This window comes from Enhydra lutris, unplaced genomic scaffold (genome assembly GCF_002288905.1).
Source record: "Enhydra lutris kenyoni isolate GAN:26980312 unplaced genomic scaffold, ASM228890v2 scaffoldscaffold1, whole genome shotgun sequence".
NCBI classification, from domain to species: domain Eukaryota; kingdom Metazoa; phylum Chordata; class Mammalia; order Carnivora; family Mustelidae; genus Enhydra; species Enhydra lutris.
Window position 1 is genome coordinate 13,769,360 of NW_019154085.1, and position 27,661 is coordinate 13,797,020.

General features: G+C 41.2%; 1 protein-coding gene across 2 annotated transcripts in view; it reads left to right on the top strand.

Moving 5' to 3' along the window:
- The window catches only part of LOC111145074 (cyclin dependent kinase 15), a 77,470-nt gene that overhangs the window by 25,191 nt on the left and 24,618 nt on the right, over positions 1-27,661 (top strand). For both annotated transcript variants that reach the window (XM_022499698.1, XM_022499707.1), the window contains exons 7-10: positions 231-354; positions 2,572-2,692; positions 16,080-16,173; positions 20,671-20,734. In XM_022499698.1, the coding sequence (XP_022355406.1) occupies positions 231-354; positions 2,572-2,692; positions 16,080-16,173; positions 20,671-20,734 (403 nt within the window). The remainder of the gene's footprint in view (positions 1-230; positions 355-2,571; positions 2,693-16,079; positions 16,174-20,670; positions 20,735-27,661) is intronic.

Below are 27,661 nucleotides of genomic sequence, written 5' to 3' on the forward strand. Positions count from 1 at the left end.
GAAATGAGATGTCAGGAAAAGGCAGAATCCTTTTGTTTAGGACATGGTCTGCTTACTTGACTTTCCTTGTCTCCGCGCCCCCCCCATCCCCTGAATGTAAAATCTTCATATTTTTTTGTTTCTCAAGAGACACTTTTACTATATTCTTTCAGAGGACTGGTTTTGATTTAGAGAGGAAATCAACACATAGTGGCTCAAATCTGCTTAGATAAGGTGTTCATTCCTTCCAGCTTTTCATGTTTCAACTTTTGCGGGGCCTGGCGTACATCCACCACCAACACGTTCTTCACAGGGACCTGAAACCTCAGAACTTACTCATCAGTCACCTGGGAGAGCTCAAACTGGCTGATTTTGGTAAGTCTCCCCTCGAGTCTCCTTCTGGGCTACGAACAATGATGCTTTTGTGTGCACATGTTTAAAGCATTGACGGGGCCTGGCCCTTGAAAAGTGGAGGCCCATGGAACGTGATGCTTTGGGAGGATGTCAAACTACCCTAGAGGAAGTGTGAGGCAAGAAACAGGACAAGCTGGGTAGCATCTAGAATTCCATAAAGCTCCAGCCTAACCAGATCCAAAAATTTGGGCTCCTCTAGAGCCCCATGGCCATTTTTTATAGAGAGACGTGTGTAAGTGAACTGTTCCTAGAAGGTTTTCCTACATGTGAGCGGAAAGAAAAATTCTGTCAGAATAGATCCAGGTTATCCCATTATGACAGGATAAAGATGTAAACCCCAGATTATAGGATGGCCTCCTGCTGGAATAGAGACCCCAGGGCATTTGCTCCTGCACACCTATCAATAGAGCTGTCTTTGTAGGATTACCTGAGGTTTTTGTCCCATCAGAGTGACATGGATTTCCCTGGAGTATCACTGTATCTTTCCATTCTAGCACTTACCACAGTTTATAATTATACACACGTATATTTGTGTGATGATTTTGTCTCTTCCACTGGACTGTAAGCATTAGGAAGGCAGCTTGAGTCCATCTTGCTTGTCATCGTCTCTCTAGGGCCAGACACCACAGTAGGTGCTCAGGAAATATTTGTTGAAAAATTGGAGCTGAGAAACCACTCTTCTTTGCTTGGCAGATAGCAAATGGTTGTGCTATAGCTGCAAGACTTTTTTCTGATGTAGTAGCTTTCATCTGGACAAGTAAGCATTTAACAGATCCTCATTTCTCAATTCCCCACAATTGAGAACTCATCTACTGAGGTCTTTCCCCAGCTCTAGATCATGTGATTTTGTGAGATGAGTAGCTAACTGACAAAAGTACTAATAGGGGCTCCTGGGTGGCTCAGTTGGTTAAGCATCCAACTCTTGATATTGGCTCAGGTCACGATCTCAGGGTCATGAGATCAAGCCCCATGTTGGGCTCCCTGCTGGGCGTGGAACCTGCTTAAAATTCTCTTTCTTGGGACACCTGGGTGGCTCAGTTGGTTAAGCCGCTGCCTTTGGCTCAGGTCATGATCCCAAGGTCCTGGGATCAAGTCCCGCATCGGGCTCCTTGCTCGGCAGGGAGCCTGCTTCTCTCGCTGCCTCTGCCTGCTTCTCTGCCTGCTTGTGTGTGCTCTCTCTCTCTATCTCTGGCAAATAAATAAAATCTTTTAAAAAAAAATTCTCTTTCTCCCTCTCTCACTGCCCCTCCCCACCTCTTAAAAAAAAAAAAGAAGTACTCTAATATTGTAGAAGAAAATTTAAGAGTGATATGTCCAAGGTCTTACCAAACTAATTTGGAGTATAGCAGTCCCCCCTTGCAATTTACTAAACTAGGGATTCCCGGACTGCAAAAATGGAGGGCGATCATATTACTTGTGAATTGAGTTCTGTTGCTATGACTGAGACACCAAAGTAGAGGTTGTAAACATGTTAGAAGCTTAATTTCTTGGGACTCCTCTGTGGCTCAATTGGTAGGCATCTGCCTTCGGCTCAGGTCATGATCCCAGGGTCCTTGCTCAGCAGGGTGTCTGCTTCTCCCTCTGCCTGCCGCTACCCCCTGCTTGTGCTCTTTCTCTCTCTATCTCTCACTCTGACAAATAAAATATTTTTTTAAATAAAACTTTTTTAAAAAGCAGCTTAACTTTCTCTCATGTAACAGTCTAACCTAAGTAGTCAGAGCTTGTATGGTGGCCCATGGAGTCTTGACCCATGTCCCTTCTGTCACGAGGCCCCACCATCCTTAGGATATTCCCTAAGATAGCCACCACCTCCTTCTCATTAAAGCTTGGAGGAAGAGGGACAGGGTAGAATCCTTAATCCCTCCAAAGGGGGATGATCCAAAAGCTCATACATCCATTCTGTTTATAGCATATAGGGAAGGAGTTGGTCACCTCACTATACTTACCTGCCAGGAAGGCTACATCCTTCCTGTAGGCCAAATTTTGAGAAATTCACTTGATGAGGTCCACGAGGGTCAAGATAGTTGAGTGACTCTATTAAAAGCACCCAGAGTTTGTGTATTATTTTTTAAATGTTGATTATTCTGCCAGTTATTAACTCCTTGGTTGCATACATCGATTCCTGGCTCTCCAGGAAGTCCCAGGACAGTGAGTTCTGTGCTTTTCTTCTTTGGTCAGGTCTTGCTCGGGCAAAGTCCATTCCCAGCCAGACATACTCTTCAGAAGTTGTGACCCTCTGGTACCGGCCTCCTGATGCCTTGCTGGGAGCCACTGAATATTCCTCTGAACTGGACATATGGTAAGAGCTAGTGCCAAGAAAATGAAGAAAATGTGAGTCACTTTACCCATGCGGATTCCTTTATCATCCGCATTGCATTTTAAATAATAATGCTAATAATGACGATCACATTTATATACAGAAACAGAAAGTGTTTTCAAATATATATCTCATTTACCTTTTGCAATCATTTTGTGAGTTTTTATGGTTAAAAAAACTGAGACTCGGGGGGCGCCTGGGTGGCTCAGTCATTAAGAGTCTGCCTTCAGCTCAGGTCATGATCCCGGGGTCTTGGGATCGAGTCTCACATCAGGCTCCCTGCTCTGCGGGAACCCTGCTTCTCCTCCCACTCCCCCTGCTTGTGTTCTCTCTCTCGCTGTGTCTCTCTGTCAAGTAAATAAATAAAATCTTTAAAAAAAAAAAAAAAACAAAAAAAAACTGAGACTCAGAGAGATCTGGCCCAAGGCATATTCCGAACCCAATGTTCTTTCTACTGTGCCTCTCTTCCTAGCTCTTCTCTTCAGTCCTTCGTCTTTCCCCCTTGTCCTCAGAGAAACACACACCCAACTCTCCGACCACAGATATACACACACATGTCTACACACTAAGGCTCACACAAGCTCAGTTCCGAGCTTGGAGAAAAAGGCACACCGACTACGATTCAATAAACACGATTTTAGCACCAACTCTATTTATAATTAGTTACTCTAGATTATGTTATCTTGAAAAGCATGTATCTTCTTTGTGTCTGTGTTTCTCCATTTTAAAAATGGAGATAAATAATAAACTCTCCATGAGAGGAGCCATAGTGTAAGCATGAGAGTCAGATAGATGTTCCCAAGTAGAACCACATCACTGGGGAGGTTCTTGGATTAATGGGGTGCTACGGTGAGTGTGGGATCACTCATCATCCTAAGCAGCAAATGTTATGCTATCAGATCTTATTTCTGGAAATACCTCAGTTATCTGGGGCCCACAGTGAAATGTGTGGTGACTTTACAATCATAGCCACCCCCTCCAAAGGTAACAAAACATATGGACACCCTTCAGTTCCTTAGGAAGTCTTATATAAACAAAAGTCCTTGTTTTAAAAAAAAATTAATAACGGATTTTTTAAAAAATTAAATAGTATTCTAAAAGGCTAAATTAAGCTTTGGGATTTGCCAAAGAATTGAGAAAGGTTGCAGAAATATCCCTCCAGTGGATCTGGAGTCCTTGATTTCCCAATACCCTGTACCATTTCTAGAAATATCACCAGCTAGTCAAAATCCTTCAGCAACTGTCAGCCCTCACGGCTCGGCGCTGTCACTTCAAAGGCCTGTGGCGGGCTCTGTTTTTCTCAGAGCTTAATGATGACTTCCTAGTCGTGCTTCACAGACAAAGTAAAACTTCTGCTCATCACTTTTAAACTTTGTTTTATTATGGAGCATTGAAAGCATTCAAAAAATAGACCCTATAGGGGCGCCTGGGTGGCTCAGTCGGCTAGGTGTCTGCCTCTTGATCTCAGCTCTGGTCTTGATCTCCCCGTCATGAGTTCCAGCCCCGCACTGGGCTCCACACCAGGGATGGAGCCTACTTAAAAATAAAACAAAATACACACATGAAAAAATATATACCATATATATATATACATCAGTGATTCTCAACCAGGGCCAATTTTGCTCCCCAGGGACATTTGGCAATGTCTCCCTGGAGACATATTTTATTGTCACAGCTAAAAGGGGTGTGTTGCTGGCATCAAGTGGGTAGAGGTCTAGGATGTCTCTATGATGCACAGGACATTCCCCTACAACAAAAATTCATCCGGCCCCAGATGTTAACAGTGTCAAGACTGAGGAAGCTGTTGTAGATTAAGAAGCATGATAAGTGAACTTCATGAACCTACTACCCAGTGTCATAACTAGAACACACTGTCATATTTCCGTGGGCTCCTCTCCCACGAACATGCCCCTCCACCAGACTGGCTTTGAACCTGAATTTTTTTCTTTCTTTCTTTCTTCCTTTCTTTTTTTCAGGGAATTTTTTTTTTTTGAAGATTTTATTTATTTGAGAGAGAGAGAGATCACAAGTAGGCAGAGAGGCAGGCAGACAGAGAGGAGGAAGCAGGCTGCCTGCTGAGCAGAGAGCCCGATGCGGGGCTTGATCCCAGGACCTTGAGATCATGACCTGAGCGGAAGGCAGAGGCTTTAACCCACTGAGCCACCCAGGTTCCCCTGAATTTTTTTCTTATCGTCATTCCTTGACCCCTTCTATAAATCATATTTTTACATTTTTTCATGTGTTCTAAAGATATTGTATTTGAGTTTTTGTAAAAATGGTATTATATTGTTTTTAGCCTTCTGGGCCTTGCTTTTTTCCACTCAAGATGTTTCTAAGATCATTCATGTTGATGTAGCTATGCTTTATTCCCTGTTGATGGACATTTCAGTTAGTTAGCTTGGTTTTTTATTTTGTTTGCTTTTGTTCTAATGAATATACTCGGTACTCATATTTAAGAATTTCTCTAGAGTACCTACTTAGTGGATTTGCAGTGTCACAGGGTATATGAATGTTCAACTGCCTGAAATAGTACCGAGTTGCTTTCCAAAGTAGTTGTAACAGTTTACGCACCAGCCGTGAGTTTCAGCCCCTTATCCATTATCTGCAACAACTCTATAATCAAGTGGGTAGAATGGTATCATGTCGTGATCTAAATTCACATTTTCCTAATTACTCATGAGCTTGGACACCTTTTCATGGATTATTTGCCATTTGTGTTTCTCTTCTATGAGGAACGTGTGTCTTTTGCTTATTTTCTTTTGGTCTCTCTGTCTCTGTCTCCCTCCATCCCTCCCTTTCTTGATTGATTGATTGATTGATTAATGTATGTTCTTCCATTCTGAATATGAACCTTTAATCAGTTATGTATGTTGCAAGAAGCCTCCCCAGTTCATGGCTTGTGCTTTCATATCCTTATGTTGTCTTTTTGAACAGAAGTTCTTAATTTTAATATTGTTGACTTTACCAAGTCTTTTCTTTTATGGTTAGTGCTTTTGTTTCTTGTTTAAAAAAGTTCTTCCCTCCTTGAGGTCAGAATGATATTTTCCAATACGTTCTTTTAAAAGTTGTAAAGTTTTTCCTTTCGTTTTAAATCTTTCATATACTGGAAATTGATTTTTGTCCGTGCCAACCAAATGTCTCACCCCAGTTTCTTCGGTGATCTGCCATGCCAAATCTCTCATATATCAAGTTTCCAAAACGCAGAGGTCTGTGTCTGGGTTCTCTACTCTATTCTGTTCCACTGGGGGGTCAGTTTCTCTGTCCCTGCCCCAGTGTCCCACCATATTAATTTCTATAGCTTTATAATGATATTTGATATCTGGTAGGACAAGTGTCCCCACCTATTTCATCTCCTTCTCCTTGAATTTATAATTCAATTTCATTGAAATTATAGAACTCTGAGGATAACCAATACCTTTGTAATATTGTTTTCCAATTTTTAAACACAGTATATCTCTCATCTGTTTGGTTAGTCCTTAATGTCTTTTAGTAGTTTTATCATTTTCTCTCTAAACTTTTACATGTCTAGAGCAAAAGTCCCTCTAAGTCTATTTATGTTGTTTATTGTTTCTTTTGGTTCCGCATATAGTATCTTTTTTTTTCCATGCATGTTGTTTTTGACAGTTATATGCTAATTTACCTTGAAATTTCATTTGTGGGATTTTTTTTTTTTTTTGAGGGCTTGAATGAGGTGGGCCCCCTCAGGGAAGATTTGCATTTGATTTTGCTATGTGCATTATTTCTTTTTAAGATTTTATTTATTTATTTGACAGATAGAGATCACAAATAGGCAGAGAGGCAGGCAGAGAGACAAGGAAGCAGGCTCCCTGCTGAGCAGAGAGCCCAATGTGGGGCTCGATCCCAAAACCCTGGGATCATGACCTGAGCTGAAGGCAGAGGTTAAACCACTGAGCCACCCAGGCACCCCTATGTGCATTATTTCTAAAGAAACTGATTTTTGTATTTTATATAAGTCTTGGTCTGCCTCTCAGATCTTGATTTCCTGATACCATTCCCCGCTAAAAAGAACTCAGATATTTTGGAAAAATGGCCAATTCTAAGGCTGGGGCAGGGGAAAGTATAAGGAGAGTCAAGAACATGTTGGTGGGCCAGAACATTTTTTTTTATAAAGTGGTCCAAAAATGATGGGAATATATCAAAAAGGCAGGGGAAGCAACTTGAAGAAATGTCCAAATGTCAAAGATGTACAATTTGAGTGCAATTTGACTTATAATCAAAGCAAATAATGTGAGTAATGGATTATAAACCACTGAATAAAATAGGAATGCATGAGCCCATATTAAGATTAGCTAGCTAACTGGATAAGAAAGGAAACAACTCCTTCCTGTAGCACTCCAATTAATAACAGAAGAAATGATGGACTTAGAAAACCACTCTTTTGCAGCATAGGAGTCGTTGGCTCAAGTAAGAATTAACAATGCCAAACTAGAAAGTTTGATGACGAATAAAAAATTTATATAGTCTCGAAATAATTGCCAAGAAATTATTTGTCAATTATAAAGGAAAAAAATAGTAACTTTATAGTAGAGAAACTTGGCAGATACCACATTCACCAAGTAATTAGAGTTAATATTATCAATAATGGGACTGACTGACACTGGGTGCCTCCTAATATGGGGCACTGAGAAGGGTACAATATCACTTATGTGGTTTTCCTGCAAAAAAAAAAAAAAAATCCCAAACATCAGGTAAATTAACTCTGTTTGAGTGACATTCTGCAACATAACTGGCCTGTCCTCTTTTTTTTTTTTTAAGATTTTATTTATTTATTTGACAGACAAAGATCACAAGTAGGCAGAGAGGCAGGCAGAGCTGGGGGTGGGGGGGTAGGATCCCTGCTAAGCAGAGAGCCCGATGCAAGGTTCGATCCCAGGACTCTGAGATCATGACCTGAACCAAAGCCAGAGGCTTTAACCACTGAGCCACCCAGGTGCCCCTGGCCTGTCCTCATTTAAAGGGTTGTAGGGGAGGGAAAATTTCCCTCTGTCTTCTTAGAGTCTATGGACGAGCCTGCAAACTGAGAACAGATTAATGGGGGAAAAGCATATAAATTTTATTTGATGTTCAGTTTTATGTGACATGGGGGAAGGGGCTTTGTAGAGAGAAGAGAAAACTCCCAAAGAAGCAGCTAGGCTTGGAGGCTTTTGTACCATTCTGACAAAGGATGATACATTTGTAGGGAAGTGATAAGACAAAAGAAAGCGGTTTCTGGACTCTTCAGTGGCAGTAAATTGTGGGCTGGACATCCTCACAAGGGGAATTTATGCCCTACTTTCAGGAATAGAGGGGGAGGCAGAAAGCTCATCATATGTTTGCTCTTTTTCAATTGCCTTCAGCTCAAAATAGTCTTTATACCAGAGGGGCATATTTTGATACCCTACTGGTCCAAGTTTTAAAAGGCAAAGAAAGACTGAGGAATTATTCCAGAAGAAAGAAACTAAAGAGATATGCCAACAAATGCAATGCAGGGTCCTAGATTGGATCCTGGGGGAAGTGGAACTAAATAACAGTACTGGGAAAAAAGGTAAAATTTAAATATGGATTGTGGATCAGAGAGTAGTAATCGATCAATGTTAAATTTCCCGACTTTGATAATTGCGGTGTTGTTATGTAAGAGAATGCTTTTGTTCTTAGAAAATACAAAGTACGTAGGGGTAAAGAATTATGATCTGCAACTTACTTACTGCTTCAGGAAAAAGGAAAAAATGAAAGAGGCATAATGTTGGAAATTGGTGAATCAGTTTGAAGAGAGTTCTTTCTACTGTGCTTGCAACTTTTCTTTAAGTTTGGAATTATTTACATATTAAAAGTCATCACCAAAATTGAGAAAAATCTGGTGTTTTGCCAAAGATAGTATAAGAAGCACTGACCTCGTAGTGATTGGTGTTTGCAAATATTTCACACACATTTGAGAAGAATTCAGATTTTTGAGTTGTTGGGTACAGGTTTTTACATATATTCAAAAATTCAAGGTTAACTGTGTTATCCAAATCTTCTTTACATCATTTTTGTCTGTTTAACTTACCAAACAAAGGCGTGTTCAAATTGTTTACTACATTGTTGATTTGTCATATTTCTATTCATTTTTGCTTTATATACTTAAAGCTTTTTTCGTTAAGTGTCAATAAATTTAAAACGGTTTAAAAATTTTAAACTTTAAAACCTCATGCTTTAAATCTTATTTTTGGAATAATTTTCCTTTCTTTTGAAGCTATTCTTTTTTTTTTTAAGATTTTATTTATTTATTTGACAGACAGAGATCACAAGAAGACATAGAGGTAGGCAGAGAGAGAGAGGGAAGCAGGCTCCCTGCCAAGCAGAGAGCCTGATGCAGGACTCGATCCCAGGACCCTGAGACCATGACCTGAGCTGAAGGCAGCGGCTTAACCCACTGAGCCACCCAGGCGCCCCTCTTTTGAAGCTATTCTTTTAGAATATTCTTCAGTGTAGGCCTGTTGGTGGCAAACTCTGTTTTTGTGTCTTAGACTCTCATTGCTGAAAGGTAGACTTGCTGGGGATGTAATTCAAGATTGATGCTTATTTTTTTCTCAGAACTTAGAAGATCTCATCCCCCTGCTTTGTCTTCTGTTGCTGCTGTTGTAAAATTTTCTTTGATCCTTATTGTCTTACTTTTGCAGGTGATCTCTCATTTTAACTACACGTTTTAAAGAGGGGTTTTTTTGTTTTGGGGGTTTTTTTTTGGTTTTTATTATTATAGAGTTTTCACTTAAGGTATCTGGTGTGGGTTTCTTTTCACTTACCCTGCTTGGTATATACTGTGCTTCTTCTGGTTATGAATCATGTCTTTAGTTGGTCATTTCCTCTTTGAATGTTGCCTCTATTCCCGTCTCTCTTTCTGGAGCTCCAATGAAAGACTGTCAGACCGTGTTTTCCTATTACCCACAGCTCTTATCCTTTCTTTCGTATTTCCAGTCTTCTTAACTTTCTGTGCTGCATTCTGGGTAATTTCTTCAGCTTGCCTACCAGTTCTTCAAGTCTGCCTTAAGCTACATGTACACTTACATGTACAAAATGTTATTTCATTGGTAAGTGTTTTATGAATTTAACCATGAATAATGATAACACAAAACAGAAATCCAATTGTAAGCTAAAATTATTGTTATTACCCTTATTCATTCTATTATTATTACTGTTTTCCCAGTAAAACTCAAAAAGTAGTATAAAAATAGAGCAATAGGCACCTTTCATTGAGTTTACTGTTATTTGTTCAGTCTTTACATAATTGTTAAGTATCAGAGTGTATACACTGCAATTCCTCTCCCCCCATTTTTTTTTTCTTTTCAGAGTAGTAAAAGGGCAAGTGAGTAGGGAGAAGATTTCCAATTGACAAAGGAAGGAAAAGGGGGGAAATCCTATTGTGCTAGGCCACAAAACCCCATAGGGTACAAGCTGAGTGTTTTTTTATCTATCTATCTATCTATCTATCTATCTATCTATCTATTGGGGCAATGCAGAGGGAGACAGAGAAGAGAATTTTGAGTAGACTCCAAGCCCAGATCTCATGACTCTGAGATCATGACCTGAGCTGAAATCAAGAGTCAGACACAACCAACTGAGCCACCCTGGCGCCCCAGGCTGAGTGCATATTAGGAGGCAGTTGACCATGGGGGAACATTAGAGCCTTTGTCTAAAAGAAACTAATGATACCATAGAGTGCCAGAGCTTCTCATGACAGTGAGCCCAGGGGACGCCAGCATCAGTGGGAGCCCAGAACGAACAGTTAGATTCTGGAAAACACACAAGTAGGACATACTGGTTATTCCTAGCACTTAAAACCAACCTCTCTCTTCCTGCATCATCATCTCTTCTTTCTTTCTGCCACCTTTTCAGACCTTAAAAGATTCTATTAGTAACTCCAGGGAGAAAACTCAATGTTTTAGGATAACTACACCATTTTGTTATTGTTTTTACTTTTTTGTATTGTGTTAAAATACACATAACATAAAACTTATCATTTTAGCCATTTTATTTTTTAAATTAATTAATTAATTAATTTATTTTAGAGAGAGAGTATGAGTGAGGAGAGGGGGAGAGGGAGACAGTCCTCAAGCAGACTCCCCACTGAGCTCAAAGCCCGACACAGGGTTCCACCCCATGAGCCTGAAATCATGACTTGAGCCAAAATCAAGAGTCAGATAACTAACTGAGCCACACACACACACCCACTTTACCCATTTTATTTATTTTTTAAGATTTTATTTATTTATTTGTCAAAGAGAAAGAAAGAGCAAGCACAGGCAGACAAAGTGGTAGGCAGAGGCAGAGGGAGAAGTAGGCTCCCCGCTGAACAAGGATCCCAATGTGAGACTTGATCCCAGGACACTGGAATCATGACCTGAGCCAAAGACAGCTGCTCAATCAACCAAGCCACCCAGGCATCTCACTTTAACCATTTTAAAATGTACAATCCAATGGCATTAAGTACATTCGCATTGTAGTGTAACCATCACTATTATCCATCTCCAAAACTTTTCATCATCCCAAGCTAAAACTCTATACCCATTAAACAAAAACTGCCTCTTACTCTCTTCCCCCAGCCCCTGAGATCCATTATTCTATTTGCTGTCTCCATGAATCTAAGTCTTTTTAGGTACTTCATATACGTACAATCATACAATATTTTTCTTCTGCATCTGGTTTATTTCACTTAGCATAATGTTGTCAAGGTTTATCCACGTTGGGGTAAACTGGGTTTTAAAGAAGGATTTATTTTGGCACACAACGTGCACTATTCAAAACTGACTTCAGGCAGCTGCTGGTTTTAGGACTATGAAAAGTTGTTCCTGCCTGAGAGATTACAAATTTCCTGCTGCAAACTTCCAAATGTAAAGAGTGGCCCAGGGAAAAGCAAATGGAAATGTCATGTACTGTCATATGTTATGTTGTTCTGAATTAATTTCAAAACTGAAAAATGAAATACTGACTCATTTCTCCCAAAAACATTTTTCTATGTTCTTTACACCTCTCAAAAACCTAACTCCTGAGATGGTTGATTTCCCCAGAGACTGCCTAAGGAATTTGAAGAATCTTCTCCTCTCTTACAGAAGAATTTGTTCATGCTCAGAATAGAGAAAAGGTTAGGAAGAAAGCCAGAAAAAGCAGAAAACATATAAGCTGTTTCTTCTAACTTGACTGAAGAGTCACAGTTGGAGCAATAATGACCCAGCGCATCTCTCCTTTCTGGAAGGATTAGCTGGTTGGCACCATAGGGTCTTTTTACCCTGCAGAGGAAGCTCCCCTTCATTTACATGGACGGCCCTCAGGATATTGCCACAGAGCAGAAGTCCTCTGAGCACCTAAAGATAGGAAGGGTAAGAAGGAGAGGTAAGAAGAGCCACAGGATGAAGATTTAAGCACAAAACAGAGGAGTAAAAGGGAATAGGAGCTGGTTTCCTAATTGGACCTAAATATTCAGAATATTTTAAATGTTTGCTTAAGGCTAGGCTGGGGGTGGACAAAATAGACAATAGCCACTCGACTAGTTTACAAACCAAATTAAAAAATACAATAGCTCTGAAGAACAAATGAAAAAAATAAGAAGATGAGTTGCATAGTTTTTAAAGAACAATGCTTACACCTAGAAAGCATCTTTTGTTCTTCAAACTCAGAGTGCATGGGTTTACTTTCTTACCAATGCATTGATATTTATGGTACTTATGGATATTCCAGGTACTGAAATACGATTGATTTAGGAATTTTGTTTGTCTTGCAAGTGTCCAAGTAAGCACATGGGCACCCATGCATGCGTGTGCGCTCACACACAGATACACAGAAACACACTTTCTCTATATATATGTATATAAATATGAAAAATATAAACAAGCAGCCTTAGACTCTATATTTGTTAGCTGAGAAAGGTTTGTGTGTTTTTTAGAGATTTTATTTATTTATTTGACAGAAAGAGATCACAAGTAGGCAGAGAGAGAGAGAGAAAGAGGAAGAAGCAGGCTCCCCACCGAGCATAGAGCCTGATGTGGGACTCGATCCCAGGACACTGAGATCATGACCCAAGCTGAAGGCAGAGGCTTAACCCACTGAGCCACCCAGGCGCCCATCTGAGAAAGGTTTTAATCTACCCTTAGGTGAAACTTAAAAACAAAGACTCAAGAGAATGCCACTAAAGCACCAACCACACAAATGCAAACAAAGAATTTCAACCAAATGTTAGCCTATTATTCTGTACCACAAAGACCTTGTACTACTTACATAATGGCCTGAATGCCCAGATTTCTCCACTATTTTACCTAATTTTGTACACAGTCCTTAGTGGAGTAGAAGACAAAGGACACTAAGAAGTTGCTAACAAAAGGACTTCCTTCTTGGTCTCCTACAGCCACTAGGATGAAAAAGTAACAAGTTTTTCCCAAGTGATGAAAACAGTTTAAAGAGAGGGGAAAAGTAGACTGCAGGTTTAAACCTGGTCATGACCTTGGTTTTGAACCTTGTTTACAAATTCCATCAGGCCTCCTAGTGATTTGTGAGCCCCTGGCATTTCTGGTAGGTGTTAGGGTACTGGATGGAGGGTTGGCTCCAGTCTTAGAAAACCAGCACATTTCCATTTTTATTTCATAGCAGTTAATATACAATTGCTGTATGTTTTACACACATGCACCTTTTTTTCATTTCAAAATGAAATGGTTTGATACCTTTCAAGCACAGACAGAGCATCAGGGGCAGTGGGTGGTGGCCATTCAGTGGCATTCACCAAGTCGGTTTCCTAGTTGGCTTATCTCATAATTGACCATTGCTAACAATCAGGATGGTTTTTAACCATTTGACAGTTTTCTATTACTTTTATTCTTCTTCATATTATTAACTCACACGTTTTATATCTGTTGCTTTGAAGACAAGGGGAAGAAATGGATTTTAAAATACAAGCTAATGAGGAGCTTTAATTCTAAAAATTCCCCTCAAGATACCATTTGCCAGGTTCTTAAGTCATAATTGTCTGATCAGAATTCTTGTAGCACATATCAAGATGTCTCTAATACATGAAAAATAATTTAAAAGTAAATATGGTGGCCACTGTATCCAAACTGACTTTTTAAAAATTGTCAATAATGGGGACGCCTGGGTGGCTCAGTTGGTTGGACGACTGCCTTCGGCTCAGGTCATGATCCTGGAGTCCCGGGATCGAGTCCCGCATCGGGCTCCCAGCTCCATGGGGAGTCTGCTTCTCTCTCTGACCTTCTTCTCGCTCATGCTCTCTCTCAAATAAATAAATAAAATCTTTAAAAAAAAATTGTCAATAATGTCTTAACTTTTATTTACATTTGTGCAAAATTCTAAAAATAAGCCAGAGGGTTATTTTAAATGCAAACCAAATATGAGGTCATGAAAACAGTTTTTTATCTTTTTTTTTGATCAGAAAAGATACAATGATATTTCAATGTTCATTTTTTCTCTTTTTTAAAAGATTTTATTTATTTGAGAGAGAGCAAGAGAGCACTCATCATGAGTTGTGGGGAAAGGCAGAGGAAGGGGGAGGAAATAGGCCCCCTGCTGAGCAGGAAGCCCAAAGTGGGGCTCAATTCCAGGACCCTGGGATCATGACCTGAGTCAAAGGCAGGCGTTTAACCGACTGAGCCACCCAGGTGCCCCACAATTTTCTTTTTATTATGAATTCTATCCTCAAACCAGGCACAAGTAAAAATTACTCTTAAACTTGTTTACCAAGAAATCTGCTTTCTCCTCCACAAGTAATTTAAAGTGAATTATAGGGGCGCCTGGGTGGCTCAGTCATTAAGCGATCCCAGGGTCCTGGGATCGAACCCCGTGTCGGGCTCCCTGCTCTGTGGAAAGCCTGCTTCTCCCTCTCCCACTCCTCCTGCTTGTGTTCCCCCTATCGCTATCTCTGTCTCTGTCAAATAAATAAATAAAATCTTTTAAAAAATAATAAACTGAATTATATAGCCTGTGTCTGTAACCCAAAGGAAAAAAATGAAAAGTTATCATATGCAATAAATGCATATGAATAATATTAAAGACCAGATTTAAAATGAACTTGATAATAAATTTTTAATACCATGATCATCTCTAATAAAATGTTTTATTTAACTATCCTTCTTTATCATGCCACATAAGAAAATGTCAGGATGATTAAGGGAATTTGCGAAATTATGCGTTATAAGTGCAAAGTATTTGGAGTCAAAGGATAGGAGCATGAGGATAATCACTGTAATCCATCACCTGGACCATTTTTATCTCTCAAAAGACTTATATGAATAAAAATGTGTATTATTAGCAAAATAAGTCTTACCCCTCACTGTCCCTCAGGAATTACCCTCCAGTTTGACTACACAGGAAATAGATTGTCTATTTCACCCTATTTCATCTATTTTGTGAGGCACACTCTTGGCTAAATCAGGATGTACCTTATAATCAGGAGAGTCTTACCAAGGCCACCAGCCAGGCTGCAACTGGGACCACAGCTACCATTGCCACGTGTGAACATCAAATGCCAGCATCAAAAGTTGCAGAATGGGCGTCAGTGACTTGGAAGAAAGTCTTGCAGAAAGGAGAGCTTTCTTTGTTTTTTTTCCTTCTTTTTTAACTAGGAACCAAACTGTTGTGGAGAGGGAGTGCGCGAGGCATGTTTAGTAACATTCTATAAGCAGGAATCAAAAGTAGGTTAGCTCTGTGTAATGGCAAGGTCAGCCTAGGAGCCCAGCACCGAGGACTCTTAGTTTTCTTATGGATTATTTTAAGAAATGCTTCATCATCAAACTCCTGATATAGAGGATGATCCCATGGATAAACATAGACATCAAAGAGTCTGAGTCAAATGCTGAATGTGAAAAACTTATAGGAGAACCCACACCAATTTATTTCACTTAAATGTTCCATTTGCGGCATGTGCAAGTATGATATGTGATAAAATCATCTGTCTAATTAAATTCATAATAGCCCTTTCACTAGCTGTAAAAGGAACGTTCTGATTATGTCATGGTTTCACTTGCAGTTTTCCTTCTTAGTCCTTACTTACACTAACAGAGCCTCTTACAATGAGAACATCTTAGATTGCATGCAAGACAGCATTCAATTTGGAAACTCAGTACTTCTAATAAAAAGGATAATGAATTTGAATGAGCTGAAAGGTTTGCTATCTTTACTGGGTTCCTAAATGCTGGTTGCGTATCATTTTAACTAAGAGCTGCTGGCTGTTCTTACTTTTCTTTTTCTTTTTTTTTTCCCCCAAGACTTTTAATAGCATGTGGCCCCTTTTAACTCCCCCCAAATATTTGCTGGGTGGAGAAATACTAGTAGTTCAGTTTCGCATGTATGGTTTCCTTGAACTTGCCTGGCTGACTCTTATTTCCTTTGTTAGGGGTGCAGGCTGCATCTTTATTGAAATGTTCCAGGGTGAACCTTTGTTTCCTGGGGTTTCCAGCATCCTCGAACAGCTGGAGAAGATCTGGGAGGTAAGAGAAGAATTTTCTCTGAGGAAGATGAAATACCTACAATTCAAACTTTGAGCCAACTTTGCTTTAGAGACCATGAACTAGTCCATCTGCTTTGAGATTTTACGCCGTGTATTAAGGCCGTGGAAACTGTGGGATTTGCCGCAGGTGTAAACGCCTTGGCAATGGAGACGCAGTCAGGAAACTGAGCTTGTCTTACAGCAGCCCCTGAATGCACCTGCTCCCTGTTGTGATTTTCTCAGCCTCCCAGGGCAATTTCGGCCACTACTGCTCAGGCACATCCCCGCCTCGCCACCCTCAGCTCTGACTCTATCGGATATTTGGCCCTGGGTCCTTGTCAACTGAAGACAAGACACGAAATTTCTGCAAAACTCTGATAAAGGCTTAACCATGTTAGTGTGAGAGAAGTATTAATCATGCTCTTCCAAAAGCACGTTCCTAAGGTGTGAAGGTGCTTCTCTGTGTGGTTCCATTTCTTGACTCACTATCCCTACCTCATTTGGAGATTTTATTTATTTATTTATTTGACAGAGAGAGAGAGAGAGAGAGAGAGAACAAACAGGAGGGGCAGCAGGCAGAAGGAGAAGCAGGATCCCTGCTGAGCTGGGAGCCTGATGCGGGACTCGATCTCGGGACCTTGGGATCATGACCTGAGCCGAAGGCAGAGGCTTTAATCCACTGAGCCCCCCAGGCGCCCCTATCCCTACCTCTTTTGTACCATGATGTACTTCATTCTTCCTCTCTTGTAGTTTATATGCCACATACTACAGTCACTGTATATTTTTTTTGTTATTTTTTTCATTGTGGTAAAATATACATAAAATTTACCTTCTAATAACCAATTTTAAGACTATGATTCATTAAGTACCTTTACCTTGTTGTGCATCCATCACCACCAACCAGTTCCAAAACATTTTCATGACCTAAAGCAGAAGTTCTATACCCATGAAACACTGACTCCCCATCTTCCTTCCTTCCAGACCCTAGATAAGCTCTCATCAATTTTCTGTCTCTATGAATTTGCCTATTCCGAGTATCTCATATTAGTGGAATCCTATAGGATTTGTCTTCTGTGTCTGGCTTATTTCACTTATATTTTAAAGGTTCATCCATGCTGTAGTGTATGTCAAAGTGTTTTAAACGAACCGTTGTTATCCTGGATCCTGCTCCCTTTCAAGTTTGCTTGCTTCAAGTGGGCATTTGGAATGTTCTCGCTAAGAGCTTCTGATAAGGGGTTTCTTGGGAGATATGGCCAGAGTGGGGTTTTTGTGCATAGGTGAGGAAATTCGGCTTCTCTGGAACTGCTTTGCAGTTGTGATGCAGAGGGGCACCTTGGTGGCTCAGTCATTAAGCATCTGCCTTCAGCTCAAGTCATGATCCCAGGGTCCTGGGATTGAGCCCCAGTGTTGGGCTCCCCGCTCTGTGGAAAGCCTGCTTCTCCCTCTCCCACTCACCCTGCTTGTATTCCCTCTCTCGCTGTGTCTCTCTCTGTCAAATAAATAAATAAAATCTTTAAAAAAAATTTTTTTTTGAGGTGGAGACACAGTTTTGTTAACACAACCATAGTTCCAAGCTCTAAGGACAAAGTGAGAGCCAGTCACATTCAACAGTGTGTTATCTTTTACACTACTACAGTTCGAGCAGGGTAGAAACTTCAACATTACAGACAAATCCTGAATTACTGTTTCATTAAACATGGACTACACAGATGAAAATAGGAAAGCTATTTTGGATTCCATGAAATTTGATGTAGGAATCGCCTTTTGGAAAGCAATGGGTCCATTCTACTCTCCCAGCTTTTAACCACAGCCGTTCTTTACACACCTCCCGAGAGCTCACTCTTAGAAACGAAGACGTAATGACAAACCCTGAATCTTTATTTTACCATCTTTCTAAAATGCCTCTGTGTGTGTGTGTGTGTGTGTGTGTGTGTGTGTGTTTTCATCTGAATAACTCTCACCTCTTCCTGATCAAGTTTTTAGAAATCTGATCCTTGTAATAAGTGTTTTTAGCAAATAATCCCAGATGCGGTTCTAAAACCAGAATAAAATAAACTATGCAGACTTTAAATTCATTAATCAAAACGCCTTCGGTTTCCATTCCAACAAAGGCGGAAAACAGTCCTGTGCAACCCACTATGATTTCAAACACGGCACTCACTCACTGCCTTTTAAAAGCCTTCAGAGAGGGAGTAGATCAACAATTTCTGGTTTTCAGTTTCCCGGACAGTGAATTGGAGATTTGGTAATTTTCTCAAGTGAAAACGAATTCAATAGCTTTCAAATAGAAATTGAGCATCAAATTTCCAAATAAAGGATATTGGATTTTTATTTAAATGTGGAAAATCTCCAGCTGAAAGTTTTCAGTATAATATTTTAAAATGTTTGGTACCCATTTTGTTGGCTTTAATTAAACATAATACAAAGTAACCAATAATTCTAGGAACTATCACGTTACAGAAAATATGGATGTGGTCGCTATTTATTTCCTTTGTTGCTTTTTCTTCATTACCTTTGCTTTCTTTTCATTGTGCTTCGCCAACCCGCAGGAGACATATGGGTGCATGTGAATCACTTATTTCCGTGCACATCTGTGCAAATACAGAAGATGGTGGGTTCAAAAAGGAGAATCAGCTTCCCATCCTCTGGCCCTCTCCTACAAAAGAAGAATTAATCCAGTTGGTTTTTCCAAATGGATTCCAGGATTCTTAGTGTTCCCTCAGGCTCAGTGTGGTTGATAGGAAAAGCCTATAATCCTCTCAGTAGGTTTTCAGTTTGTTTAGGGAATGGATCAAAGAAAGATTTTCCTGGGTGGCATGATTTTTTTATTGTATGAGAGAAAAATAACACTTCAGTGTCTTTTGTTTGAGGACGATCTTAGTAGGCACCACCAAATGTACCTCTCAATCAGTCCTAGTCAGTAAGCTGGTAGACATTAAGATTCTGGATTCGTCATTGATTATTATTAGTCATGGTTGGGCAATTGACTTCCTGCCATAACAACTGGGCTGGCATCTATACCCAGCATTTTGCAATTGAATTTATTAGATTTTTTTTTCTATGAGAGATGCTTCTAGAAAGAGTTATGTTGAGATAGGCTTCTAAGAAGAGTTACTTTATATAATGGTATAGTGAAAGCTACCAGTATTTCCCTAATATTTCACAGAAGCAATGTTATTCTAGCTCCCAGAGATAACTGACATTGGGCTTTTATGGTTATAGGAAAAGAATGGTGAAATGATGCCTACAAAACAACTCATGGAAAAAGCACCATCCCACATCTGAAGTGTCTTGACTTTGTACTCCTAAAGACTTTTATTTCATATTAATTGCAAACCGGAGCTTCCATTTGGTAATCCAAAGCATAAGTAAGCTCTTTTCCAAATGATGTTGTTATTTTTACAGTCCACCAGTTAAAAGCCAAATACCATATTCCAAGCTTCTAGGTCACCAAGAGAACAAGATGAGATGAATTTGGTAGAAAGGATTAGGGTTAGGTTTGGGATCATTTTTAGCTAACGTTCCACTCGTAAGGGTCCATAATCTGAATCCTTTTTAATTTGAGCACATTGGGGAATAGCTGAATGTTCATGCTGAGGTATAATTTGGGCTACATTTGTGTGTGTGTGTGTGTGTGTGTGTGTGTGTGTGTGTGTGTGTGTTTACTTCATCTAGTGTAAGGCAGAGGGACAGTCACTCCTGCCTCTTTAGATCCCCGACTCCCAAAATAGGACCCTGTTATATGGTGACCATGCCTTTGAGATTTAGTGCTGGGACTGTGACTTTAAGCAAGGCTATATGATCTGCCTCAGAATAACAAGTAAGTTAGTGGAGACACTGGCTTGGGACCTATATTTGGGTCCTTCTGAGAAATAGAACCAGTAGGATGTATAGAGATGCGTAAGAGGAGATTTATTATGGGAATTGGTTCTGGTGATTATGGAGGCTGAGATCTGCTGTCTGTAAGACAGAGGACCAATGTAATTCAGTCTCAGGGGAGAATGGTGTAAGTCCCAGAGTCTGAAGGCCAGAGAACCAGCAGCTCCCATGTCAGAGGGCAGGAGAAGATGGATGTCCCAGCTCAAGGAGACAAGGCATTTGCCTTTCTTCCACATTTTTGTCCTATCTGGGCCCTCAATCAATTGGGTGATGTCCACCCACACTGGAGAGGGCATATTTCTCTACTCAGTCTACCAATTCAAATACTAATCTCTTCCAGAAACATCCCCATAGACACACCCCAAAATAATATTTTACTATCTATCTGGGCGTCCCTCTTCCCAGTCAAGTTGGCACATAAAGTTAACCATCACAGGACTTTAAGAATACACTGCAGTTTTGTCCATGAAGTTGTGAATGTAGAAAACACTGAAGTTTCTTTCATATGTGTTTCAGCTGGCATAATGTGATGTATAAAATGAATTCTTCCCTACTCCTCCCAATCTGTCCTTTATGTCTCCCTCCTCATCTTTCGTTGTCTTTCTTTGGCTTTACATAGGTGTTGGGAGTCCCCACAGAGGATACCTGGCCTGGAGTTTCCAAACTACCTAACTACAATCCAGGTAATACCAATTTGAGCTTCTGAGTGCTCTGAAAATTAACAATGTGGGAAGCATTTGCTACACAGACACGGTGCCCTTCTTTTATTGTTAACTCAACAGTAAAGATAGGTAGATGAATTTTTAGATTCATATATTCCCTGCTAATCCTTTTATAAGAAGGACACTGAAATAGTAGTTAAGGTTAGATCAGTTCTCCAACTCTGTACAACATCAGTAGCAAGCTGCATAATAATTTGGAATAACTATCACTGTGGATTCCGCCTTGATTTCCAGATATCCATTGACTCAAAAGAACTCAAAAGATGGTCTCATTTTTGAGTCCCATGACTCTTACTGACTTTATTTGCTAGGTTATTGTACCTCATAAACTCTAAAAAGAAAGCTGATACAACAGAGGGGAAGTCAAGCCTCATTAAACCTAGGACAGGACAGGTAAGATGTCTCTAGATTACTGAAGAGTTCATCCATTGTTTTGGACCTAACACTTGGTCATTCTCATCACCCATTTGATCCTCCAAGACTGGATCCTGGGAATGGACTTGGAAGTGTTAGAAGTGTTGGCCATGGGGAAAGTCTTTGAGGAACGGTCCCAAGGCCATGTCAAAGAGACCAGATTACCCAGTAGTGACTTCAAGGATGTTGAGACAGAAGGAAAGAGATAAGCAGTGAGCTGTAGGATGAAGGACTATATGAGAGGCTGAGGAGGCAAGTGACGACCACACCAAAGATGGAGTCTTGCTGCAGGTTTAAAGGGGAGGTAGATGTGTACAGATAAGGACCAGATTGGGGTGATTATCACTCAAGTCAGATTTTCCAGCCTTTATATTCTCATACTGACCCATCACTAAATATGGACTTTCCCCAAACTGTTGTTATTACTAACTTCGGTATGAGATTATCCTAGAAGGGTCTCATGAGAGCAAGAAGTTATAGGGAGATTAAAAAGGCAGTTAAAGAGGATAACAAAAGCGATAAGAGGCCAAGGATTTTTTTTTTTCTTCTTTCCTCCAGCATGAAATACTTTTGACCTTGGCTCAAAGAGCTATACATTGAACTCACCAGGATTATGAAAACCCTACAGCAAGCTTAGGTCTTTTCAGCTGCCTTATGAATGTTCATACACATTGCTAAAGGGCCTCGGGGTCATTTACAAATAGTTTACCATTTCTAACTATTTTGTTTGACTGTAGCCCCTGAGAAAAATGCCACTCTGGCCACAAGGCTTGGAATAGTGTCTTTGCCTTTTGGTCTGAAGCAGAAAAAAGAATAGACTTCTTGCGGAGACCATGGTCTATCTGTAATAGTTCTATCTCCAGTTGCCATGGTCTCTAAGAGAACCTGGTTCTATTCTCCCACCCTGCCTGTCTATACCTCTCCCTACCCACCTTCCTCTCCAGGTGAAAATGGATCCCCTCAGCTTCCTACCAGGATGCAAGCGGAAGTTTAGGGTCACAGATGGGTTGGAAAAAAACAGTTTAGATGTTGTCAATACAAATCTGCCTTGGGGAGCATGTGCTTTTCCTCCAGACTGCAAACGTTTAGGTTTCAGGTCGGTTCAGGCAAATAAGCAGTGATCCTTAACAGAGAATGCCTTGGTGAGAACAATGATGATAGAAACTTGTTCAAAACACTTCCCTGCCAGATTCTGTGCTAAATAAGATAACTGGGTCCCAATAAAACAGCGAGAAATATGTTGCATTTTTCATTTTGCTGTCATTTCAAAGTAATGTGCAATTTTTTATTTATGAAGAGAATTCTCCAGGCCCAACATCAATAGGGTTCCTACTTTGCATTGTTTTTCTAGTAGGGATTCAATTTAATTCAAATAAGTCCAAAAAATTTGAACACCTACTATCTGCCAGGTGCTATATTACATGCTGGGTCTGCGCAGACGGATCTGGTACGTTCTTGGAGCTCTGAGACTTGGGTTTGTACACATTCATCCACACTCTTTCACCAGCTCTCCTAACTGGGGGCAGAGGGGTGATCATTCATGAATCTCACTTCCATGGGTTTGGGGCCAAGCTAAGCATATGAAAGAAAGGGAGTTGTAACCCTTCCTGAACTGCAATGAAGATGTCTAACTCTGTATATGTAAATCTTAAAATTCCAGCATATCTTCAGCATAGGGTCAGTACCACTGATAAGTCCATCATAAGGACTATGTTTTAAAAAGGGCCGTCATCTGTGTTCTGGGACCATCCCCTTATGTCATTCGCAAAGTCCCTTTGAGCGACTCCCCTCTCACCCCCATCACTGAGCTACCACTGCTGCTTCCACACACTTAAATATCAGGGGTTAAGAGAAAAGAAGAGGGGATGGGAGCCAGAAAAATATCACAGAGGAGAACAGTTAACACCATGCTAGATGAGACTTCCATTCCTTTCCTTTTCATTCTGTAGCAGTGAGAATTCCCAAACTTCGAATTGAGCCATATTCTAATTTGAGGGAGCCAAGAGCTCAAAACTTGGGAAAAACATCCAATGTCCATCTAGGCCTATTCTACCCTTTCCCAGACCTTGTCTGTACTATGTCTAGGAGGGGAACACAGTTTCTGTTTGTACAGGCTTAAAAAAAAACACCTGGTGCTGACCCACCTGGACAGGTTCCTCTGGCCAATTACCCGTTTTCTTGGGGCACTGAGGAGCAGGGTTGTGGTTTTTCTGGCCATCAATTCAAATTCTTATGCCTGATTAAATCTGGGAAAGAGAAAAGAGGTATATAATTTTGGACACTAGACTATTTTCTTTCTTTCTTTCTTTCTTTCTTTCTTTCTTTCTTTCTTTCTTTCCTTCCTTCCTTCCCTCCTTCCTCCCTCCCCCCCCCATTTTAAGCAAGCTGCCTGAGAACTCTGTGTCCTCTACTTCAAAGGGCCAGTTGTCTTATTTTGATGTGGGCAGATTGAGAAGTAGGCTTTGAAAAGTAGGCTTTTTTTTGTTTAATCTTTTCTCCTGGGATAGCTTTCAGAGCAATATATCCAAGTGTCAGTAAGGGGGTTCTGACGAGCACAGATTCCCAGACTCTCAGCAGGATCATTCTCTAACAGAAATATAAAAGTGAAATATTAAAAACCCTGGAACGTGAACTCCATCTGCATGGTAGCCAGTGGCTTGCCTGCTCGCACCATGGGAAAAAAAGATCTTGAAAAAAGAGGGAGGAGAAAAAAAATGCTTTGAGTACGAGGTTTACAGGTTTAGTAGAGCATAGTAACATCCCCTCAAAGAAGTGGGTGTTGTTCTGTGACCCCCCAAAATGCTCTGCCTTTGACTCAGCTGCCAGAACACTCACCCTCCCCCCCCCACAAAACACCCCCTTTTCACATGCTAACTGAGGCGCCTGTGATTGGCTGAACAATAAACTGGTCACACTTGCTAAAGGCCTGCCATCTTTCGCACAATTAGCCAAGACACATTAATCAAACTGGAGGTGAACAGGGGCTGCACTGGCCTCCAGCCGGGGGAGGGGTGGCGGCGAGCGTTTGGTGATCCTTAATAGGAGTCCATAGGAAGCAATAATAAACAGCAACATTGCTGGAGGGGATTCTACTACCAGAAAGTCTGGAAAGGGTAAAGTCCCAGTTGATGCCCATAGGGGATGTACTAGGTTTATGGCAGAGAGGTTCCCAGAAGCTTAAAGCAAACTGGATATTGGTCTTGGCTAAAATCTGCTCACAAAAGACACTAGTGTGAATTTAAAGGGTGAACCCATATAGACATTCTACAAGTTCCCCGGCCCTCTTAGCTTTCTCTCCCCGCCACCCGCACCCCGCAAAATGCACTCAGGAGCCCCTCCCCTTTTGAGCCTCAAGCACTTTGAATCCCACTAAAACCAACAGGAATAACACATATATAAGAAATGGAGAACCATTTAGAATCCATTAAGAGAAAGTATTAATCCTCATGGGATTGGACCTAACCTAAGTATTTGGAGGACATAGACATCAGTTCATTTGGAAAGAAGAAAAAAAAAGATAAGCTAACCTTTGTACTTTCAGTGGTAGAATCTTCCTTCTTTTCTTTTCCAAATTCTCTTTAAATAGATTTTCCAATGGCAATATAGAGCTAATAAGATCATACCTTAGAGACTAGTTTGCTACAGAATCATGTAAGGCTTTTCGGAGAAACAGCTAAATATTTAGACATTTCTCGGTGCAAGTAAACAGAGCCCTTATTCCTCTGGAGGTTGTCCAGTCACCATCTCATTAGATGCAAAGATTCTGTGGATAAAGAACTTTTTTTTTTTTTTGGGTGCCCACATGATTGCAGCCCAGTTGTGGTTTTTAACGTGTCATTGGTTGTTTCATCCAACTCCTTCTGCTCCAATGAAAGGGTCTGCCGTGGCTGTTTGCTTCCTTAAACACGGATTTTGAAAGCGCTCATGCTGTGTGAGCTCCAATCCTAGCATTAATGGACTGCTGGGTTCATTTCACTACGCTCAAAAGCACGGAGTTTAAATCCCTCTCAATTCCATTTGAGGCACCAGAAGACTTTATCCTTCTCCACTAATGGTTCCAAGTTTACATCTAGATACTGGGGGTCAAGGACAGGAGAGGATTTAGAAATAACAGTGCATGACACTAGTCAATGCATTTGCCAAATTGGCAATTAGGTCCTGATGTGCGAGCAAAGCATTTCGTTCCTGTCTCTTTGATTCTCGTTCCCATTAAGAAGGGAACAGAGTCCGTAGAGGCCTTCAAACTTTTAAAGAAATATCTGCTGAAAATCATGCCTGATTTGTGACGTGAGCTCAGCGGCAGGGAAACATCTGGGATTATTCTGGATCTTTCAGCCCCGGGAAAGAACCAGGCACATGGAAAGATTCTCCACTGGAGGAACTTAGTGGAAATCAAAAGGCGGAAAAGCAGCACTAAAAGCTCTGTGGGCACCGAGAATCAGATGTACTAGAAACCAGAGGCGAAGGGCTCCTGGGGCCGCCCAGTCATCTTGAGGACGCCTGCTTTTTCAACCTCTGACCACCAGGTGGAAGCAAAAAATAAGAGGCGTGGAATACAGACAGAACATTCTAGCCATCTCCCGTTACACTTGGAATGTTTTATTTTGACCTGAAATCCAGTGCGAGAGCCTCTCTTCACCTGACACCACTGTGGGACAGATGATGACCGCAATCTAAAATGAGGCTTGTCTCTATTGGGAAGGCGAAGAGCTGCCATGCTTTGGGCTCCAAAGGTTGTGAGCCGGGCTTTGTGTGGTTGCAACGAACACAAGGTAAGATGTGCGTCAGTATCCGCTGTGTCCCATGAGCGGTTAGCCAAGGGGGTTATTCAGTGGGCTCAACGGGGGAAACTACTGCTAAGAGAGGTTTTAATTATGGACATCAGCACCTCAGAAAATGGCAAGTCCAAGCCCCACCTTTTACTACCTGGGGCACTTGAAGAAGTTCCCTAATCTGCAAAATGGGAACAATCCTGTCCTTTTCAAAGTGTTCCCACGCACCAGGCACAGAACACACGTTAACTGCTACTTCTCAGTACTGCCTGCCCAGGGCCGTGCCACTGAGGAGTGCTAGGCACAAGTGTGTTAGGCACAAGGAAGCAGGTTTTCTCGCAGGTCCCCAGAGGCATTTCCTAGCTTGCAGAGGAGCCGGTCCTTATCCAGACTGGTTCTCTTCCCATCAGCCATGCCGCATCCCTCTGTCTCATTTTGCAGGGTGGTTCTGAGAAAGAAATGAAATTACTGGACCTTATCTGCCATGGTTCCTAAGTTCTAGTAGGTGCACACAGTAAGTTAGTTCTCATTGTTTTACTCAGTGTGGAAGTTCCTTCCCTGCTTCCGTGACCTGCCAGGGTTCAGACTCAGCACAGGTGTGTGAGAACTGAAGTTATACCTTCTTTTTTTTTTTCTTCTTTAAGATTTATTGATTTATTTGAGAGAGAGCATGAGAAGGGGAAAGGGGAGGGTCAGACAGAGAGAATCTTCCAGCAGACTCCCTGCTGAGTGAGGAACTCCATCTCCCCACCCATGAGATCATGACTTGAGCAGAAACCAGTGGGACGTTTAATGGACTGAGCCACCCAGGTGCCCCGTGAAGCTATGCCTGTTTTTAATGTTTAGCTCCCTTGGAATTTTTAACTTCCCTCTAGGTGTTAGGCATACCTCTCTGTGCCAGAACTGACTTCTGTGTTTGTCCGCTTGGGCCTCAACCGTGCCTGAATTCTAAGTCCCTAAGAGCTGACCCTCAGTTTCCCAAATTTCTACCCAAGCCAGTGTGGGCACCTGTTAAGGCTCTCTCTTCTGGTGAAGGCTCCATTCTGTACACCACACACACTTAAAATGCCGTGAGAAGCCTGCCCACTATGACAAGGGCTGTTCCCTGGCAGAATCCTCAGTGTCTACAAGCCACCTAATGGGTGGCCAGTAAAAGCTACCACATCACGGACGGTGTCAGTGTTCCCTTTGTTGACTTCACCCCAAGCCTCGTATGGTAGAAAGAGTGTGAAGGATGTCTGCAGAGCAATCCTGACCACTTGTAGGGTTTCTAGTAATTTATACATGCCCCCTAAGTGGCATATAGTCGTGAGTCAGTACATACTTGTTCACTGAAATCAGTGACCAGGAGTTAGAACACGTGCAAGTCTACTTCTAATCACACCCTCTAGTCTCTAATAATCCTGTTCTGCCCACTTGGCCAAGAAAGTGTATGTAAGTTATTAGCCACCTTATTTCCAGATAGTAATAACTACTGTTCATTGAGCTCTAGCTTGAGTTGGGCGCCTTACCTACATTATTTTACTTTGACTCCCACGGCCTTATCGGTTAGGAGCAGTATTGTCATTCCCAATTCACAGATGAGAGCACTGAGCCTCAGGAAGGTATGTGTCTGGCCTCGGGTCACCTAGCAGGAAGGGGGAGCTCAGAATGGCTAGAGCTGTTGGAGTTCAAGGTGATGCGCACAGCTGTATTCCACCTT